Below are 21,316 nucleotides of genomic sequence, written 5' to 3' on the forward strand. Positions count from 1 at the left end.
GATAAGGGGTGTTTGTGGTGTTTTGGGTGCTTCAAAAAACATTATAGCCAAGTTACGTTTTTTTTTTATTTATATATTTTCTTTTTTTTTCCTTGTTGATTTTCATTTTATTGGGTTTCATCTTATTATTTTTTTTTTTTTGCGCCTCTGCTGTGGATTTTTTTATTATTATTTCTATGCATAATATTTTTTTGTTGGCGTTCTCTTGTATTCTTTTCTTTTTTTGTTAGCAAAGAAGTTTTTGGCAATAAAATGTTTTTTGAAATTATATATTAAAAAAATCTGAAATCAAATATTAATTGGATTAAAGAAATGTGTTATAAATAAAACTAATTAGTTGTAATTAGTTGATCCCAAAATTTTAGAATATAGAGAGCAGGCGATAGACAGTAATCAGGCACAATGCCAAACTGGCAATGAACGGATAATTATTATGAACAAAACACGAATTTCTTAAGGATTTAAGATGTGTACAATTATTAGTGCACTCTCATATAAGAAGCTGTATATATACATAGTTGGATAATGAAGCCTCATAGAAAGATTGTTTTGGCTAACTAATCGATGGCAGGCAATACCTTATGGCAATTGGAAGCGGACTGTTTCGTATTTACAAAGGAGGGCATAAATGCTATAGTAAATACCAAAAGTGCTTAAATCGTTTGATTGAGTTGAGCACTTTTTCCATTTTACAAGGCATACCCATTCAGACTATAGTTCTTTTTTGATTATCATCAGTCAACTTACCTTACTAAACATAAGTTAAGAAAACAAAAATCAATACGGCGCATAATAATTGGCGCGTCCGCGGTAACCTCTTCTGAAACGAAAAACAGACCGGAATTAGCCAAAACATCTTAATATCGGAACTATGTATATATTTAACCCTTACATTGCGCGTCGAGCGCCACGGAAAGTTGAATGACAGCAGGCACGGGAGACGCGAGCTCCTCGGCCTCGGAAGCTGCCGCGTGCAAAGCGATTTGTAGTTGAAAGTCCAGGTCGATTGGTTCGCTTCGACATGACCTGCAATAGTAATGGAAAGGAACATTTAATATAAAACTCTTTTATACGTATATTTTGATAGCACTCACCTTAATTTGACGTCCTCGGAAGAGTGTTTCATTCATAGCCAGCGCCGTTTCTACATACTCTTTCGAGCCAAATTCAATGTAGGCAAAACCCTTCGGATGTCCATCAGCCTTATTGCATAGTATAGTAACACGATTTATGGTGCCGCAACCATGAAAATGTGCCTCCAGCTCCTCGGCAGATGCACCATAGTCAACATTGCCCACATACACGGACCGTGTGTCAATCTCCTGCTTCTCTTCAAGTGAAAGCGGCACAGTGGCCAAACCGGTTGTCGAACCGCCGGCCATTTGTTTGTCTACCTCTGATTGCATTTGCTTTATTTTTTCAGCCTCCTCCTCCATTTCTTTGACGCGGGCCTTAATGGCCTCGAGTTCTGGATCGATTTGCATACTGCCTTCCTCCTTTAATATTTCAATTAGATATATATAATTTAGTTACTTTTTTGCTATTTTTTAATTTATAATAATGCCAAGAATGCTTTATGATTTAGCCGACTTGAAGTGTGTCTGGGGAGAAGACGCTTCGAAAATGGCTGCCGCTTTGTTTTGTGAGCTTTGCAAGCAGACAAAGCTTTTTCCGCGAATTTCAATGTGCTTTTACATTCAAGGCGAATGGGAAAAAAACTGGTTTGTTGACGCCTTACGCTTACCTCTGCTTCAGTCGCAATCCCAGTCTCCTGTTCGCCGTTTGTCTCTTCCAGCGACTCCAGAAGCTGATCCTCGTTTAAAGTAATATCTTCATCAGCCATTATAATTATTTTATATTGATTTAAGGGGAGGAGGGAGTTTTGAACTTTGGTGTTTTGTTTATATTTACTAAGCTTAACTTTGTCGCGTAAAAGCTTACAGCGGCACTGTGGTATTTATCGATGTTTATAATTCACTGTAAAGAGAACGTGTGGCAAAAGAGCAAGCGAAACTTCGATTAATTGGACATGCTCAAAGAGAGGCGCACTTTATAGTAATGTACGTGTCATAAATTCTCAATTTGGCGCTGTTATTGCTTTTAATTAAACAATACAATTGGCGATGCACATTTATCTGTTTTGTATATGGATATACAGAAACATTTTCCGCATTAAATTACGATTTCAGCAGCACTTACGTCAAAAATACAAGGCAAGGCGCTGCTGCTGATGACGTTTCTGCGTTCGCTCAAAATGGCCGCTGCCCAATGATAATCCGCACGCTACCAACGACGGAAACAACTGTATCTTAATATTAGTTTTGATAATTTGTCGATTGACCTGTATCAATATTTATCTATTTCACGCTTTCGGGCACTAACAGCAGCATTTAAATTTACTGATATTTCTGCATTTACAACAGTTCGACAAAATTTTCACAGAAACAATTTTGTCAACGCAAAAAAACGCAGCGAAAATGTATTCGCCTCACTGTTAGAGAAGGTACATTGAAAGTATCGCTCAGAGCATGCTAGTTATCGATAACAAACATATCGCAGTAGCTAAACAAACCCGCATTCAGTTTCTAATATCATGACCGATTCTGACTCTGAGTACGAAGAAACTGAATATTTGGTGTATGCTGACTTTAAAAATCATCTTGCACCGCATCAGCTAAAGCACGAGGATGCTGCTATTCGCATAATTGCCATTGAAAGCGATACGCCCATGGCTGAAATCAATGGCAATATATACAAAGGTATAGCATGCGACATGTGTGTTCACAAATCAACAAGGGATTTTTTTATTTAACCTTCCCATATTTGCAGGTTCCTATGACATGAGTATGGGCACTAATGTGTTTTTCGAAAAAGACACCAAGAGCGCAGTTGGCGATCCACTTTATGAGCCAGTTTGCCGACAGCAATATAAGTATTTCAATAAATCCGACAAGGTAATCAATTTTGATCGGGTTTACATTGAGAATCTCCCACAAGATATTAAGGCGGACGAGGAACAGCAACAGGAACCAAAGCCACATACTTTAAAGCTAAATATTACATATAAAGAAGCGATTGACAAATTTCTTGAGGAAAAATAAGAAATGTATGTTTACGTTAGAGATGGGAGCGTGTTCTAAGAAGTCTTAGCAAATGTATTTTATGATATATGTATTCATATAATTCTTGAATTATACAACTCCATAATTGTTAAATTGCATGTTATTAAATGCTTATAATTATACAAACAATTAGAACGTAGATCGTGCATGACACGCTGCCATCTCAATTCAAAAAAGTACCTATAATGATTTGATTATCTTTTGCAGTAAATTATGGAAAACGTACTCGAACCACTCCAACCAGCAATAAACCTACGTCAATTCCTAGAGGATTATTCCAAGAAGTTAAACGATCCAGATGAAAAAAGTTCAGAGAATGTTCCGTTCTACTTTTCAGAGGTCCCACCTGTTTCACCAGAAGTTGCAGAAATCTGCTCCTTGCAACTGCTTGATGCCCCGGACGACAATGTAATAGACACCTTTGAGCTGGGCGCCGAGATACAGCGTCCCAATGTATCGAAACCAAACATGAATAAGCCTGTGCCAAAGACCTATACAGCCATATATAAGCACAAGGCGAAGTCCCGCAAAAATCCATTTAGCCGAACACAATACAGTTATCGTTTGAATGCCGAACCGTCACCAAGTGGCGATTCACCTGTAATGTGGAAGACCCTTGAGCAATTCGAATTGGAGCTAACCGTTCGGTTTTATAGGCCACCGCGTGCAGCGCATCGTAGCTTCAAATTGGAGCGTCCTGTCTTTGCGGAAGAGTTCGTCTGCCTTGGCAGCAATTTTTTAAGCGAATTACGAGATAAAATCTCTTGCATCTGCAATGGCAAACGATTTGTCGATATTAGCGAACAGCCACATGCGCCGCTGCCTGTGCTCGAAACAGATCCTGGCTACTTCTTCATTAACGGAGTCTTCTATAATGATACCCGCAATCCCAACAACTGTGACTACTCTGAAACTGTAATCAAGTGGGCAAGCACAGCACACGGCTTGGAGAAAGAAGAGTTCCAGGTGGCTTCAATGGAGGCGACTCGCTTCATCGATCTAACCATTAGCCTGGGTGCACCTGTACAGTATCTGCATCATGGCAATTGCGAGCATTTGTTTGTGTTCTCACAGGTGGAGGTGTTGAGGCCGGGCAGTAAATTTATTAACCCTAGTCACTATCCCTTTCTGCGCTCCTTCAGTACCTTCAATAGACGCGCTTGCTATATGTGCGGCCTGCGTGGCTATCATTTCATAGTGGAGAAGTCGCGCCGGCAACTGCACGATCCCTCATATCTCTGTCGTAGGTGTTTCTTCAGCTTCAACTATGTGGATGGCAAAAAGGTGGGAGACTTTAAAGCATATCGGATTTATGGTCTGGCGGATCTCACGGACGAAGACGCCGTATGCCAGTCACCAAACGCGCCGGACATAAACAGCAGCAGCAGTGATGAGAATAGCGGGGACTTGGATGAAATCAGTTAATTATAATAATGTAGATAAATATAAGGCTAATTTTAATATTACTTTTATTTTGATAAAATATATGCAAACATAAATTAGAGATACTGTTTTTTGTTTAGTGTTAAATAAATGTCAATACACGTTGTAACAATAGTTAAACATATGCCGCACAGTTCAAGTGATCTATGAATATACATATAAGTATGTATATCATATTGTATATAGCATATTTATATCTAGTATAATAGCAAAAGTTAGTTTTGACATTAGGAATCAAATGCATATGTAGTATAACACAAATATTTTGAGCTTATTTATACAAATACTTTTCTTGAAAGAGCACACATATATATATATATATATATATATATTTAGTATAAATTAGTATCAATATCATTTAGGCGTACAGACTTTGACCAAGACCAATGGAAAACGAGTTAATAGACTAATTTTGGCCAATAACATATGTGTATTCTATATATATCTATGTATATACGTGTGTGTATATAAGAATACAAATATATTTAATACAGTTATAGATTAAAAACATGCATATACTCATACATATGCACAGTATTCATTATGGTATATGTATATATGTATGTATATATATATACCTATATATAGTGTCGATTTCTCGTTTGTGCGTGTTTTAATTGCTTGTTTACAAATGCAAATGAAACACTAGTCACATTTTGCTTGTGTTTTATCTATGGCATGTGTTTGAGTGTTTCTTTGTTTGTTTTCGATCTCAAGTTTCCACGATCACGATTAAGATATTCCAATTCCAACTATATATATCTATAATTTGTGGCAGTGCCGTTTAATTGCGTCGCTGCCTCTTCTAACCTTCTTTGGTTTCTAACACTGGATTTAAAGCTAATACCAGGACCACCATTTGCCTAGCTTTGAAATACCAATTCACGCTCCACGGACAGATACTCGAGCATCTGTGCCGGCACTGGCAGCCGGGCCAGCTCACTGACTGGCATCTGTCTCTGCAGCACGCGTCGACATAGATCCTGAAGCTTGGGCATGTTCAAGTAGCGACTCAATGGATACTTGAGTATCACTGGAAATGGCGGCTGCATCTCGTTCGGCACCTTCACGAAGCACACGAAATTATCATTGGTGCAGCGATGCAAAATGTCCTCAATCATCTCGACAATCGACTCATATTTCAATTCCTCAAAATGCCAAAACTGATCACGATACTCCAGACGGTAATGCAGCGTCACGTTCAAAATGCGAAAGCTTAGCGTAAAATGAGAGCCGGTCGACTCCGAGTCCCGCACCAGAAACGAACCGGTGGGCTTATCGCTCAGCTGACGCTGCGAGTCGCGACGCGAAATCTCGCCCCAGTACCAGACTTGACTGTAAGCAAAAGAAGAAATGAAAGAAAGTAAGAATTTAAGTTAATTCGTCATCTCTTAGGGCATGATTCATCGAACAGGTTTTTCCACATACTTGAGCATTTCGGAGCATGCCTTGTACATGACCTCATTTGGCGGATCCTGCCGCTCCAGCCACTTTTTTCTTATGAAACGCATGTAGTCATGGGTGAAGGGCAGCGTCGGTTCTACACGTATTGGTGGCGCCAGAAATTCGTACATGGCATCTGTGGTTCCGCCATCACAATCACAATCATCGCCCATGGAGTGCCAGTTGCGCAATGCACTCAGACCCAATACCATTTTCTTCCGGATACGCGAGAGCATGTTCTTCTTATCCTTACGTTTACGCAAAGCGCCACCTACACTGCTGCTATTGCTATCGGATGCAGCGGCACTAGAACAGCTGGCCTCCATGGCGGCGCCCAGTGGCTCATTGTTGTTGTTTTGCAGCTGCGCTGATTGGGAGCCGCCAGCAGCGGTGGTGGCAGCAACTGTTGAGCTTGAGCTGGCCAACGCAGAATCTGACTTTTTACGCCTGGTCAACGAGTAGAACCAGCTGCGCTTCTCTTTTGTAGCAGACGTTGCGCCAGCAGCTACAAAACACATGGAAAGGAAATATAAGTGGAGATTACATTTAAAACTTATAGACTTTAGTCTTTAGTTTAGTTTTATTAGCAGTGCCTATTGGTTCACTAGGCTTAGGCTAGCTAGACAACAGCTGAACTTGAAATTAATATGCATACCCTGTTCATCACTGCCGGCATCTAGAATTTCCTGGCTGGCTGCATTTCTGGATCGATGTTGGGCTGTAGAAGAGCTAGCCGTGCTCGCTGATCCACTCCCACTCGCGCTGCCTCCAGCAGCACTTTGGCCTTGGTTTTGGCTTCGTGCATTTGAGTTATTCTCACCGTTACTCATTTTGGTCAATTTCCGAACGAGTTCTATTTGGTTGTTATATCCGTTGCATTATCACATAATGAGCCATACTAGGAATTCGGATGACTAAACTTAATATTAAAGTGATAAGGAAACTATTTGTTTTCGTTTTCGTTGGAGTAGTATACAAGAAGTGGTATGGCTCTCTGTGAGGGATGTTCCATTTATCGATACTTTGCGCACTTTGAGTACAAATGCAACAATTGCGGTTATTTGACGGTGCAATACCCTGTAACAGATTTGTACATACATATTTACATATGAAATGTATATTTTTGTATAATAACAAAAAATGAATGATTATAATTTTAGTAACTTAAATAATGTATATGGTAATTTGGCTACAGCTTGCAGCCTTGTAAATTATCTGTTAATAATTCACAACAATAAGACCATCGTTACTTGATTTGTTTTTGCTTATCGATAAGCCACCGATAGCATATTGTATTCACATGCAAGCTTGTTTGGTTAGTGCATGAGTATATTTTGAACGGTATGACAATTTGAGCAGAATGCATAATTTTCCCATAAAATTGGATTTATCCAACTTCTTTTGTGATGAACGCCGCTGCTCGTTGGTGTTAGTTGATGTATCCTGGGAGAATGTTAAAGATCTACAAGATCACATTCAAAAGTTGTTCAATTTGGTAAGTTTTGATTGCTCAATTATTAATTCAAATTAAGTGTTTTTAAATCCATATGTAGAAGAACATAAGTTTGTTGACCAGCGAAGGATGTTATGTGCCCCCGAAGGAGTCCATCAAAGTAATCAAGTCGACAGAATCGCTTAAGGCCTTTCAACTAGATCCAACCGGCAATTCTAATGAGGAGCTTTCACATCCGACTGAAACAAGCAAAAAACGCAAAAATCGCTCGGTTGAAACAGAAAATGAGCTGATAAGCTCCACTCCCAATCTGCCCAAGCGTTCCAAATGCAAAAGTATAACAAGAAATGAGGTCACCTATGAGGAGCCGGCCTCAATCAGAGATGATATAAATGGAGTAGGGAGCGAGGATCAATCAAACCTTGGAACTGCATTATTGATGCAAGAAGATCAACGGGCCTCATATATTAACAGCGTTGATAATAATAAATCAGCAGCCACGGCTGCCACTGAGTCCAGCATCTCAAATCAATCAAATCGCACTACTAGGAATCTCAGCAGTTTCAACAAACAAAGTGTTTCAAATAATCATATTCTATATAGGGACGATGAAGATGAAGAAAATGTGCCACCAAATGGCACAACTGTGGAGAAAAGCCTGCAATTGGAGCACGTAGAACCTGAAGTCGAATTTCGTAGTCAACTAATGGAGTTAGATATGAACTCTGTTCGCATCTTTAGGCTTTCACGCAAACACAAAGATATTCAAATTATCGAGGAAATTGTGATTCCTGCCAAGGCGCCTGCAGCCGAGCATGAAATGGATAAAACGCAATTAGAACCGTCAGTAGAGACATCTATAGCAGTGGTTACACCAAATAAAGCTGACTTGGAGCATACGACAATGACACCAAAGAGTTTACCTCAGCTTTCTTTAGAGATCTCACAGCAGGAGCAAGAATCGGAGAATAAAGTGCAGGCCAAGGAACTAACACAAAGTTTATTGGACTCCGACTCGGATGACGATGTTATGGTGTTGGATGACACAAATGTGGATGACTCTGATTCGGATGTTCAAGCGGTGCCATTGAAGGATACGTCATTGGACGTTATTAAAGATATGCTACAAAATGCAGCCCCTTTGGAGAATTTACCCAATGTGGGTGAAACGATAATCTTTAAGCTGCCCAAAGTGAAGGGAGCAAAGCCGCCAACAGCGTTTACGGAAAATATAGCGGGCACCTGCTCCTACGTTAATCGTCGTACAAAATCCATCACAATCGCTGTAATCGGTAAATACAACTGAAGAGATAAGCAACTGACTTAAATAAAAATTCTATTCAATTTGTAGCATATTCCGATAAGTTTGCTGATGTACTGCAGCAGTATTCCAGCCGTTTGGATGACACTACAGATGCCGCCCCCATTTTAAATGTTAACTTTAGAGATTTGATTCAGGCCAAGGTAATTGTGACCTCTGTGGACTAAGCTGGGATTGCCAAGTCCAAAACACTTGATTGTATTTGTGTTTTATAATGTTTTCATAATTTGTTAATATAAACGTTCATCAAATAACATAAATGGGAGTTAAAAATTCACTCATCTTGCGAATGCAATATTGGTTCAGACTGTATGTTTTTTAATTTCCTCGTATAGCTGATCAGCGTCCTCTCCGGTCTTTACACGCAGCAGCATGGACATCGGCTTTGACTCCTCGGGCGTTGGCAGGCACACCATCATGACATTGTTTTTGCCCATTCGCTGGCAGGGCAGGCCACTAGTCAATAGAAGATTGACCAGAATGTTGCCCAGATTGGTGTCGGCACGGACCAACATTTGTATCTTTTCCGAGTCCTTGACTGGCTTCAAATATAAGGTGCCAACGCCACGCTCAACAAAATCGTTCTCCTTTTTCACAAACACTTTGCAGCGTTTCGAGTAAACGGCGTCATCTTCAACTACCTGAAAAGATAATAATAATAAAAACGGATCAATATTAGATTAGCTATTCAGGTAGTGTTTGAGCATTACCTTGTTGAACTCCACAACTGGTGGCTTATCCTCCTCATCTTCGTTGTTGTCGGCATTCGCATTATCTGGATTGGGTTTAGCATTGGCAAAGCTAACGGAACTTGAACTGCTGGAAAAGAAACCACTAGGTGCTGTTATTGCTGTATCGCTGCTCGATTTGGGAAAACCCGCGAAAACAGATGTGGTCGGCTTGTCATTCTTTACGCCAAATGTGAATCCATTTGATTTTGGCGGAGTTATACCTGTAGCAGAAGCCACAACGGGTGGATCTGCGCCACCAAAGAAGAAACCCTTCTTGGGCTGCTCTTCTTTATCAGCGGCGGCAGCTGCTGCGGCTGCTGGCTTGGTACCGAAACTGAAAATGTTTGCTGGCGAAGCTGTGCTGGACGTGGCTTCCGACTTGGTTGGTGTGGTGCCTGCCCACGAGGACCGTGGCACGGTGCCAAACGAAAACAGTGGTGTGGTAGCAGCGGTTGTGGTGCCACCACTTGTTACGGTACAACTTGGCTGTTTGCCAAATACCAACGATGATGATGACGTTGATTCGGTGGAAGTTGTGCTCGGCTTACCAAAGAAGCCACTGCCAGCGGAAGCAACTGTAGTTGCAGGTTGAGCTGCAGCTGATGTTGCTGTTGCCGTTGTTGTTGTTAGTGTGGCTGTTGCATCTGTTGCCTTCAACGGAGTCTTTGCTGCATTTAATTTAATTCCATCCTTCTCTCGCAACTCCTTCACATACTTATCGTAACTCTCGAACACTGGGCTCAATATACAATACGGATTTTTATCCATATGCTCCTGCAGAAATTTCATTACAGCCATATTCAATTCGGCGACATTATCACGATATTCCTTAGAGGCGTTAATTGTATTGCCCGACGCCTCTGACTTGTCGGCAGGCACAGTTGGCTTGAGCTTGGAGGCGGGAGCCTTTAGTGCATCGTTAGTTAAGGTATTTCCGAAAATCGACGGAACTGCGCTTCCTTGTACAGTTGATGCTGTGCTGCTGATGCTGGTTTTTAAATTTGACTCTCCTTTTGATTGTTTAGCTGGTGGAGCTGATGTTACATCATTCTTGGCGAAGATTCCACTTGGCTTTGGAGGATTCTCGGCGGCTGTTGTAGTTGGAGATTTAGATACAGCCGGAGCAGAAGCGGAAGCCGACAGATTAGACAGGAATGCAAATGGTGTGCCGGTGGCCGCAGCAGCTGTTGCTGGCTTGCCGAAACCTACAATTACAAATTTATATACGTATATTATGAATGAAGCAAACACATTTAATGCAGCCGGAACCCACCTGAAAAGCCGCTGAATACAGTTTTACTTGGAGTTTCGCCGGCATCTTCGCCTTCTGATGAGCCGGTTAGAGGCTTGCGCCTTGTCGCCTTCTTAATAACGCGTGATTTTAGTTCTTCGGGGGGCGCTGTTCGGAATGTGCCGCGCTCCTCTGGCTCGTCTTCTTGATCCCAGTTTTCATGGTTTAGATTGGATGTAGCTTGCCGTTTGCCAGCCATTTGTTATTAATATAATTGCAAAAAATATATACTGATCAAAAAGGAAATAAATCGTACTGTTTGTTCGCTCAGTAACGAGTGACAGTATCAGGCTCATGGAACTAAACAGCTCAACTTGCTTGTTGCAGTCTTTTTTTTTTTGTTTTTTGGTTCTTTAAGGAACTACCGCAAACACTGCTCAATGGTAATTCTTGTACGGAATTTTTACTTTAGTTATGTGAATGTAGTCGGTGTACAAAATATTATTATTAAATTAAATTAATTTATTAAATTATATATTGTATATTTCTGAATAAGTTGTATGTATTTTCTTGTCAAAATCTACTTGTGTTCCTTGTGTGAACCAGCTCCGTTCTATGCTCGTGAGTGGAATCATCTACGACCAGCCCTGAAACTCATTGCCTCTGTGCTGGCTGTACGACTTTTGTACTTTGGCCAATTTTAGTACATTTTGGATCGCGAAGTATATACAACATTGCTACATCGTACGCGACAACGACGACGCCAGCGGAGCAGCAAAAATTGCAATATTAATAATATTTAGTCCCAACTCCGGTTCGGGCTAGTTGTAAATATTAAAAAATAAATAAATAAAAAGCAATTTGCCGTTAATTATGTTGAAGTGTTTAGTAATGATTTTTTGAGTGATGGCAATGTGACAAAAACCGTTGCAGTTGGGTGTAAATATGCGCGGCGCATTTCTCTACTACTGTAACATTAATTGCGCTTCGACTGCGAGTGCGACTCGAATTTTGCTGCAAGATGAGGCGATCAGGTGGCGCGCCTAAAAAGTGTACGACAAACAGAATAAAATGGTTTGTGCGTAAAGTAACTGTGCAACGGCAGCGTGTGTAAAAGTGATTAGAAAAAAAACACACACACTCAAAAAGGAGTAACGTGAAAATTGCTGCATAAAGGAAGAGAGTAATAAGTGAGTGCTCCCATACAGACTAACGTGCCAACACCAATACCGCAATACAAGTACGCACACACACACACGCATACACACATACACACGGGACGCACACTCTAAACACAAAGAGAGGGCAAAACGTAAACGTTGTCGCTGTTATCCTGCTTATTCCTGTTGCCTCGTTGTGTGATCCTTTATTGTTGCCCACAGCAGCGGCAGCGGCAGCAGCAGCAGCTGTGCCGTCGTTATACAAAACACATTCGTCGTCTCCGGTTCGTGTTTCAGCTTTGCCTTGCAATCGTCGTTACTCGTTTATTTGTTGCTGTTATTGCTGTTGTTGTTGCCTGGGTGTCCTTGAAGTTCGCTAGTGCGCGCCCGTTGTGCCGTTTCCAGTGTGTGCAAAATTAAAAAAAAAAAAAAGCAAAGATACAAAAAGTGTGCCCAACAGTAAGTGAAGCAGCAACAACAATATCAAAATGCCGCCAGCTTTAATTGGCATCGCCGAGTTCGTGGAGGAGACGCGCGACGATTACAATTCGCCCACCACCTCCACGTTTGCATCCCGCATGCCGGATTGCCGTCAAACGATTAGCATATTGGAAGAGGTAAGCATTCGTCCACTGCCTCTCTCTTTCTTTCTGTCTCTCTCGCTCACTTAAGTTCAAGGTGGCTAATCAATGATCCAGCGTTATAAAATGCATGCACACACACAAATACGTATAGTGCTTATTCATTTTTTATATACTCTATACTCTATAGTCTCTCCCCCACAAAAACGATTTTGTTTATTATGTATTTTCACAATGCGACGACCTAGGGAAAGCAAAAAAGGTATTGCATTAAATTGGCGCTGTGCCAACTGAATCCCATACTCCCGCTACTCTCTCTCTCTCTCTTTCTCTCTACTTGGCTTCATTTGAGGCATTTGCATTTGTTCTACGATGACGTCGGCGTAGGCAATTGCAGGTGGTTTCTTCTCTTGGTTTCCATTAAAAGTCATAAATAATGAAAGTGCATATTCTGAAATCAATGCAGCTGGGTCGCTGCTCGTTGCTCGCTGTTCCCTTTCCCCCAATGCTTCCCCAATTTGTCCATTTTTCGACATTGCCACTCGAGAACGCAATGTTTTATTTTTAGTCATTGCAGCTGCTGTTACTCCCCATAAAAAATACACACGTACACACACACTCACACGCACACGCACACGCTCATATACCCATTGCTATGCATTGATAAGGGCAAGTGCGGGCGGAAAGGCGTCTCTGATAAAGCAGACGCTGGCATATGTGTGTCGCATATTTAGCTTAAAGCTGTTTGCTGCATTCCCGCGATCGCAGCTTATTAATCATGTAACTGCAGTAGAGGCGCGTAGCCACACTTGATTACGCATGAAATTCAGTTTGAATGCTCGCTTTTGTCTGCCAATAAATATATTGGCTGTCAGGCGTCGTCTGTCGACTGCCGGCAATTGGTTATTGGCTATAGCTCTAGTTCTTCGGAGCTAAAGCTGCTCCCTAAAATATGTCTCTGTGAAATCGTGCGGCGTTCCAATTCTTTTTGCTAAAATTAGCTGACAGACGACGCACTGTGGTCTAAATATAACAGAAATAACATGTATAAGACATGGATCAATATTTAGGATTTTGAAAGAACTGTTAGACATTTATAAGAATATTAGATGTATAAGATATGTACGATACTTAAAGAAATTGTAGAAATACAAAGAAAAGAAAATCAATATGTATAGAAAATAGATTTTTTTTTGTTTAATTTAAAAAGGAAATTTAAAATTTTAGATTAACTGTTTATTATGTATACTAAAATCAAACAAAATTTATATATATTAAAATCAAACATAAAATGTATTTAAATTATTAATATTTTAAATTCCAAATTAAAACATCCCAGATTTTTGTTGGACCCTTGCACCACTGTGCAACAAATTAGCCTAAAATGTTTATGTATTTTGATAGCTTTTCAGATTTTGCCATTTGACAGCAAATCAAATGTTTAATATTTAATTTCAGTGATGGGCGATGGGTTAGTCAAAGCGCGACCTAAAAATCTAAACAAATCAATAAATGTGCCCGTAAGACACACCTTTCATATCATTTCCTTTTATTTCCTTTCATTCATTTCATTGATGTCTTTGTTTTGGCTCTGCCCCAAAATAGAATTGTTATTCAATCAAGCAAGAACGCCGCCATATATGTGCATATATATACATATATAGATGATTGGCCTATATATATATAAATTTATATATGTATTTAAAATGTTATTAAATTCGTCAGTAAGCGTATTATTTACAGTCCAGCTTATTCACAACATGTATTTTTTTATAATAAATATAAATATAATGCGGTTTTCTGTTAAAAAAAAATAGAGTAACTTGATCAGACATTTAACCGTTTTTTGTGTTTCCCCTGAACTTCGCCTCTTTTGTTATCAAGCCTCACACAACGGAATATCAGAAGTAAAAAATATAAGAATAAAAAAAAAAAAAAAAAAAAAACTCACTCGGCTGCTAGAAAGAGAAACGGAAACCAGTTGTCGAGGTTGACCAACTTAAGAATTTTTCGTTATTGTTCTAAGCGATTTGCGTTCCAAATATTTGCCATCAACTTTGTTTATATGAACATGACTAATCTTTATTAGCACGCTTTAAACATCTTTTCGCAGCTCGCTTATCGCAGCCCACTCACCTTTTTTTTTTGCTAGCTTATGCTCGTTCATGAGCTGGAAAAGGGGTGTATTGGCTGGGTGGCGATTGCCATGTATGTCTAAAGGGAGTATAATAAATTGTGATATATATATATTTGGCACAGTCGGGCATGCCGAGAGGGGGCGTTGCTAATTGCTCAAAATCAAATCATTTTACAGTTTTAGAAATTTTATGATGAAGATTTGTAGGTCTCATCACTCTGGGCAGGATCTATAGACTTTTTGGGTGTATCCCTAAAAACATATCTAAATATTATTTATACATAGACTGTGAGGCGTGGTTTAATAAATAATAATATATATTCCACATTCAAAAATAACTATTAAGTTGAGCTAGCAAAGCTGCTTATAAAAATCCATTTAGTACAAACTTCGAACCACAAATAGTAAATGTATTTAGCTGAGTATTAAGCAGTCAGTTACTCCCCATTTTTTGCTTAAGTTCTTATAGCTCAAATACCTCAACTCAATTGTGCTTTTCACGATTCTAAGTTTCGCTATATACTATCTGAAGCATTTATCTAATCATTCCTTTTTCTGCACAGTAAATAAAAGTTATTAAATTTATAATTTTACTTTTGTTTCCTCAATAGCTGGCTAAGTTTTAATTGAAAACTTTTTTTCCTCTTCTTTTTTGTATGTTGAAAAGTTTTTACGAATTATGTAGCAGAGAACTTTGATTGCACGCGTCACTAATTCAATGAAATGAATTAAAATTAATTGAAAAAGTCAAGAGGTTAAACAAGTCAAGTGTGGAGAAAAAAAAAAAACAACTGAAAAATGCATCATATCAATTAGGGAAACAATTTTTGGATATGAATTATCTTATGCAACTCATATAATAAGCATGATAAGATAATAATTGATATATGTTGCTCTATCTCTTTACAGCGTTTGGAGTTTGATCGCGAGGGTCTGACGAAGCTAAAGAAGGCCGTGAAAGCCATACACAACTCTGGCAATAGTAAGTGACACATTGTAATTCGGATTTATTTGATTTATATATTAATTTATATACATTTTTGTTCATTCATTTAGCTCATGTGGACAATGAAATGTTTATGGTGCGCGCACTGGAGCGCTTGGGCGGCAAGGTCATTGATCAGGATGAGCCCGATATTGGGGCGGCGTTTCTCAAGTTCTCAGTGGTGACCAAAGAGCTCAGTGCGCTAATGAAAACACTGGTAAGGGTTAGATTTAACTAATATACATATATATGACTTATATATAAGTCTTATTACTTTTAAGTTTACAATAGCTGATAAAGCTTATGAAGTGAGCATTTTGTATTAGAACTGTAAGCGTAATTTTGATTGATCAAGCATAAAACACATTTATAATATTAATGGGAATTTACTTAAGTCCATGTCAAAAATTATTGTCAAGTGAACTGTTTGCTAGCTTTGTCAACTTTCAATGTTTGTTCGCACTATAACACAATATAAAGACAATTAGAAGCAATAGAAGTAATAGAAGTAACGTGTGAATGCTAAATAGGCTAGCGTCAGTTGAATGAAGGAAGACTTTGTGTTAAATTCTGTAAAACTATAGAATATTTATAGCTTGATAATAATTTTTACTGTGCACATTGTAAACTTTACATCCAGTAAAGTAGATACTAGATACAAATGCTAACATCTAAGACTCTAAGCCTGATTTGAAAGGATCATTGTAAGCTTCAAGTCAAGTAACAAGGAGCATTCTATAGCATTGGACAAGTTAGAGGGCAACATATTAAGTTAGCCACAAACATTAAGCAAATGAAGGACTTAAGCTTAAACTAAGTAAATTCAACTAAGTTATACAGTTTTTACTCTATGAAATTCACGATAAGCATTCAAAAAGAAATCTTAAAACTTCAAGTACACTTTAAAAGTGACTTTTAAGTTAACCCTGAGTCTTATCTTGTCCCACTTTCACTTGACAGATGCAAAACATCAACAACATTGTCATGTTTCCGGTGGACTCGATGCTGAAGAGCGAGCTGCGCGGCGTTAAGGGCGATATGAAGCGGCCATTTGATAAGGCGGCCAAAGACTACGAGGCCAAGTTTATCAAAATCGAGAAGGAGAAAAAGGCCCAGGCGAAGGAGGCGGGCATGGTGCGCACGGAGATCGATGCTGCCGTTGTGGCGGATGAAATGGAAAAGGAGCGCAGACTCTATCAGCTGCAGACCTGCGAGTATCTGCTGAAATACAAAGAGATCAAAACAAAAACTGGCATTGAGCTGCTGCAGCACTTCATCGAGTATTATCACGCGCTGAATAAGTAAGTTTCGCTGAGCAGGCTAAGCTACGAAAACCTGCTGAGCTGCATGCTAATTGGCCGCTTTGCTTTTGTTTGTTTTGTTTACGGCTCGATTGTGTACGCTTTTATATAATCGAATTTATTGACATTGCAGTTACTTCAAAGATGGCTTGCAAACGATCGAACACTTTGGCACGTACATCGGCGATCTGAGCGATAAGTTGCATGTGATCAAGCAGAAGCAGGACGAGGACAGGCGCAGTCTGTTGGATCTGCGAACATTGTTGCGCAGCACGCCGGACTTCGAGCGTGTGGACAATGCACAGTCATCGGAGAATCGCAGTGGTGGAGCGGGTGCCGGTTACTCGCTCCATCAGCTCCAGGGCGACAAGCATCATGGTGTAACACGGCAGGGACATCTGCTGAAGAAGAGCGAAGGCAAGGTGCGGCGGGTGTGGCAGAAGCGACGCTGCCGGGTCACCAGTGATGGCTTCTTGGATATATTCCATGCAGACGAATCGAAGCCGCCGACGCGTGTTAATCTGCTCACCTGTCAGATAAAGCCGGTGCCAGATGATAAGCGTGGCTTCGACTTGATCAGCTGTAAGCCATACTCAAATTGTAAATTCCGAAAACATATTAATATTCTCTAATATCCCTTAGACAATCGTCCGTATCATTTTCAAGCGGAGGACGAATCGGATCAGAAGGCTTGGATGGCAGTATTGGTGAATTGCAAGGAGAAGGCCCTAACTAAGGCCTTCCAGCATGCCAATCCGCAGATGAGTCCCAGCTTGGTGGAGCTACAAAAGACAGTGATTCGATATGTGCAGCTATTGCCGGGCAACGATCGCTGCTGCGATTGTGGATCTCGCAACGATGTCACCTGGATCAGCCTGAACTTTGGCATACTCGTCTGCATACAGTGCTCGGGCGTGCATCGGGATCTGGGCGTGCATCATTCGCGCATCCAAAGTCTTACGCTGGACAATCTAACAACGGCCAATCTGTTGATAGCACGCGCCATGGGCAACAGCACGTTGAATGACATTATGGAAGCCAAGTTGGGCAGGGGCAAGCTTAACCACGACAGCAGCATGTAAGCTAAACAGTTGCAGTCCTTTGGATATACATATTTAATCTGCTTTTGCATTTACAGGGAGGAGCGATACGATTTCATACGCGCCAAATATGTGGCCAAGCGCTATGTGATGCGCACCTGCTCCGATGACAATGATCTGCGCTGCGATCTGGAGCAGGCCATTGTCAATGCGGACATGAGTCAGCTGCTGCAGGTGTGGGCCGAGGGCGCCGATCTCACCTGCTGTTTGCCCAGCTCCGATGCGGGCGAAACAGCTCTCCATTTGGCTGTGCTACGCGAGGCCGGCTCCACGCTTCACATTGTCGATTTTCTAATACAGAATATGCCGCCCAAGGGCCTGAATAAGGCCACCAATCCGGCCGGTGTGCTAGATGTGACGGGCAAGAATACGCCCTTGCATCTTTGTGCACTACACGATCGTCGCGAATGCATGAAGCTGCTCTTGCGCTCAGGCGCTGACTACGAGCTGCGCAATTCACAGAACAAAACAGCGCTGGATATTGCCAAAGAGATGGGTCACAATAGCTGCAAGGAGCTGGTAAGCCAATAGTTCATAAAAATAATGAAATTTCGGTCCTAAAACTCGCTTTCATGATCCAGATTGAGTGTGCCATAAAGCGAGAGAAGAGCGCCTTTGATCACATCAACACTGACTGGAATCTGCCCAACGAGGACGGCTCTACAGATTTCAGCGATGATGAAACTGTCATAGATGAGCGCGTAAGTATATATAGGATTATATATATATATATCGTTTCAGAACTTACCATAAGTCACAAAGTATTTCAACTCTTTGCAGAAATCGCGTTCACGTCCGCCCAGCTTTGCTGGTGGCGATTCGCCAGTGTTGCGCTCCCGATCATCGACTTGCGATTCAATACAGTCCAGTTCTAGTCCAATTGCCAATTGTCCAAGCCGACAGTTTACGTTGCCCAGCTATACGCAGTCGGCGGGCACATCGCCCAAACAGCACACGAATGTTGGCCAATATCTGGGAAGTGGCAACAGTTTGGGCGTGGTCAGCAGCAGCAATAACAATAGCAACAGCGGCAACGGCGGTGGCTCCAGTCCCAGCTCGGCGTGCAGCCAGAATATGCGTGGCACTCGGAACAGCTTGAACATGCAGAGCGAGCTGGGTCATGTGACAGGGGCCCGGAAATCTACGTCCACAGCCAATATGAACTCGCTGAAGAAGCGCACAGCGCCAGCACCGCCGCCCGGTACTCCGGCCAGTATATTCTATGGCACACTGCCACATCCGCCCAGGCATTCACAGAATATGGATGCCAACGATATTCGCTCTATCAATCATAAGAATCAGTCCATGGATGCGTATGGCACGCTGCCGCACATGCGGAGCATGGAGAGCTCACCAAGGATAACAGGCGGCGTTAGTGGAAGTGGTGGAGGTGGTGGTGGTGCAGGTGCTGGCAATGGCAGCAATAACAGCCTAATGCCCATGACAACCTTTGGCCATAAGCGTTCGCCCAGTGGAGAATCATTGAATCGTAATATTCATTTAGCGGGCGCTAAGCTAGTGCTGCCGCCCACTGGAGAGCTGCCCACACTCAAACATGTGGATAAATCGGCGCTGATGAGACCCAAAATACCACCGCCCGGTCCGCCAGCAGGTAAACCTTACCATCTCTTATTTATAAACATATAGAATAATAGTTTTTCCTTGAACCCCTACAGAACGTGAAATACCAAATGGACAATCGAATGAGAGCATCAGCTCTATGGAAGAGGGTCCAATCGCACCGCCACGGAAGGTAAGTTGTTTGCATCCTTGTCGTTCCGTTCTCGAAGACAAGGAAGAGGCGCGCGCGTGCTTAGTTCTTTTTTTTATGATCAATGTATCCATGTGTATATCTCCTGTAATTCCAACAAATTTCAGCGCAAGCAACAGAACTTGTTGAGATTAGAGCATTCCAGCGAGGAAACGGTAAATGTCAGAGACAACTCAAACAATCAATTCAAAACAAATCAAATCAAACCAATTTATGCCGTTCTTGTTGTTGTTCTGTTCCTTGTTTATTTATATCTATAAATTATATTATATATATATCTATATACCTAATTTTGATTGTTTTTACTAAATATGTGCCGTGTGCATCTTCTCTAGAGCTCTTCTAACTCCAATCGCGCATACTCAAAAAACTCAAACTCAAAATCAAACTCAAACAACCCAAAACTTTTGTCTGTTTATCTTCTATGTTTTTAATATTTGTTGCACTAACTGAGACATTGTATTTAATTATTTATTTTATATAAATTTAACTAATTGAACTCTTTGTTTTGCTTAGCTCATCAATCAATCAGCCAATTTTACGGATTATGAGTCGTGGCACACGGATATGGACTCCTCTGGCGGCGGCCTGGATCATTCCGCCGACTCGAATATTTCTTCTAGCGACAATGACAGGCTAAACAGCTCGCCCGATAATCAACTGAAGAATGCAAGTGGCTCCGTTTCCAAATTGCATTATGTAAGCTGTTATATATATTTATAAATATTATTGAAATTATTATTATACCCACTTCGCATCCCTTAGAATGGCCAACGTCGCTGTCGAGCGCTTTACGATTGCGTTGCGGACAACGATGATGAACTGGAGTTTAAGGAAGGTGAAATATTGATTGTGCTCAATGAGCGCACCGATGACGAGAATTGGATGGAGGGCATCATAGAGGGGCATCCGGCACGGCGCGGAATGTTCCCCGTTAGCTTTGTACATATGCTGCCCGACTAAAAGGGGCAGCTCCTGTTCGTCTGTACAACTGTGTGAGAGTATGATTGTCGAGGTGTGCGAGTGTGTGTGTGTGTGCGAGTGTGCATTTGTATGGTTGCGTGCATGTATTATACAAAAAAGAAAGAAGATATTATTTATTACACTTTTTAATCGCAAACAACTACAATTATATGTATTATTTTTTTTTTATTATTATTTTGGTTTATTTTGTTGTGCTATCAACGCAAACCAAATTATTATAAAATTCTCTATTATTATTATAATTTTTTGTAAAAAAAAACCTATTTAAAGTATACTAAATTTATATGTAAACACTTACTGTGTATATCTAAATCGATATTGCTATCATTTTATAAAGCATATACTATAAGTAGGCGCCGCTTTGAATTGCTTTTACAACTGAATATGTCCTGCAAATGTGTTATAGGCTATAATTTATAGCTAAACCTACTCATTATTATCCTATCCTATGGTATATTTAATTAGGTTTACTTGCTAGCTCAAAAAATGAAAAAAACAAAAAACATCACGCTTTCCTCAAAAAGTCTATCTCCCAATGCTGTAAAAAAAACTA

At 40.6% G+C, this 21,316-nt stretch overlaps 7 protein-coding genes across 11 annotated transcripts; 4 read left to right on the top strand and 3 right to left on the bottom strand.

Moving 5' to 3' along the window:
- Positions 1–317: 317 nt before the first annotated feature.
- LOC6579178 (polyadenylate-binding protein 2) lies at positions 318–1,843 on the bottom strand. Of its 2 annotated transcripts, none has more exons than XM_002005039.4 (4): positions 1,745–1,843; positions 1,095–1,496; positions 893–1,026; positions 318–817 (listed from the first exon to the last, which is right to left on the bottom strand). In XM_002005039.4, exons 1-4 carry the CDS (start codon positions 1,841–1,843, stop codon positions 778–780), a joined length of 675 nt encoding a protein of 224 aa, XP_002005075.1. In that variant the 3' UTR covers positions 318–777. The 2 variants fall into 2 exon arrangements, with proteins under 2 accessions (XP_002005075.1, XP_015019024.1); XM_015163538.3 differs by having other exon boundaries at positions 318–820.
- Positions 1,844–2,555: 712 nt separating this feature from the next.
- LOC6579179 lies at positions 2,556–3,247 on the top strand. The gene is made up of 2 exons (XM_002005040.4): positions 2,556–2,759; positions 2,830–3,247. The coding sequence occupies exons 1-2, from the start codon at positions 2,594–2,596 to the stop codon at positions 3,099–3,101; spliced, it is 438 nt and encodes a 145-aa protein (XP_002005076.1). The 5' UTR covers positions 2,556–2,593; the 3' UTR covers positions 3,102–3,247.
- Positions 3,248–3,335: 88 nt separating this feature from the next.
- Positions 3,336–4,679, top strand: LOC6579180 (snRNA-activating protein complex subunit 3). Its single transcript, XM_002005041.4, has one exon. The coding sequence runs from the start codon at positions 3,336–3,338 to the stop codon at positions 4,545–4,547; it is 1,212 nt and encodes a 403-aa protein (XP_002005077.2). The 3' UTR covers positions 4,548–4,679.
- Positions 4,575–7,034, bottom strand: LOC6579181. Its single transcript, XM_002005042.4, has 3 exons — positions 6,664–7,034; positions 5,994–6,513; positions 4,575–5,900 (listed from the first exon to the last, which is right to left on the bottom strand). Exons 1-3 carry the CDS (start codon positions 6,836–6,838, stop codon positions 5,429–5,431), a joined length of 1,167 nt encoding a protein of 388 aa, XP_002005078.1. The 5' UTR covers positions 6,839–7,034; the 3' UTR covers positions 4,575–5,428.
- A 270-nt stretch (positions 7,035–7,304) lies between these two features.
- LOC6579182 (coilin) lies at positions 7,305–9,059 on the top strand. Its single transcript, XM_002005043.3, has 3 exons — positions 7,305–7,503; positions 7,562–8,753; positions 8,813–9,059. The coding sequence occupies exons 1-3, from the start codon at positions 7,369–7,371 to the stop codon at positions 8,947–8,949; spliced, it is 1,464 nt and encodes a 487-aa protein (XP_002005079.1). The 5' UTR covers positions 7,305–7,368; the 3' UTR covers positions 8,950–9,059.
- Positions 8,910–11,328, bottom strand: LOC6579183 (nuclear pore complex protein Nup50). The gene is made up of 3 exons (XM_002005044.4): positions 10,787–11,328; positions 9,493–10,718; positions 8,910–9,423 (listed from the first exon to the last, which is right to left on the bottom strand). The coding sequence occupies exons 1-3, from the start codon at positions 11,001–11,003 to the stop codon at positions 9,085–9,087; spliced, it is 1,782 nt and encodes a 593-aa protein (XP_002005080.1). The 5' UTR covers positions 11,004–11,328; the 3' UTR covers positions 8,910–9,084.
- Positions 11,329–11,457: 129 nt separating this feature from the next.
- Positions 11,458–20,908, top strand: LOC6579184 (arfGAP with SH3 domain, ANK repeat and PH domain-containing protein). Of its 4 annotated transcripts, none has more exons than XM_015163540.3 (13): positions 11,458–12,521; positions 15,532–15,604; positions 15,679–15,824; positions 16,568–16,908; positions 17,042–17,490; positions 17,551–17,986; positions 18,047–18,527; positions 18,590–18,709; positions 18,771–19,620; positions 19,685–19,761; positions 19,887–19,934; positions 20,296–20,478; positions 20,545–20,908. In XM_015163540.3, the coding sequence occupies exons 1-13, from the start codon at positions 12,393–12,395 to the stop codon at positions 20,740–20,742; spliced, it is 3,531 nt and encodes a 1,176-aa protein (XP_015019026.1). In that variant the 5' UTR covers positions 11,458–12,392; the 3' UTR covers positions 20,743–20,908. The 4 variants fall into 4 exon arrangements, with proteins under 4 accessions (XP_015019026.1, XP_002005081.1, XP_015019025.1 ...); XM_002005045.4 differs by having other exon boundaries at positions 11,459–12,521; positions 18,789–19,620; XM_015163539.3 differs by lacking the exon at positions 19,887–19,934 and having other exon boundaries at positions 11,459–12,521.
- Positions 20,909–21,316: the final 408 nt, after the last annotated feature.

The sequence above is a fragment of the Drosophila mojavensis genome, unplaced genomic scaffold (genome assembly GCF_018153725.1).
Source record: "Drosophila mojavensis isolate 15081-1352.22 unplaced genomic scaffold, ASM1815372v1 contig_80, whole genome shotgun sequence".
Classification (NCBI taxonomy): domain Eukaryota; kingdom Metazoa; phylum Arthropoda; class Insecta; order Diptera; family Drosophilidae; genus Drosophila; species Drosophila mojavensis.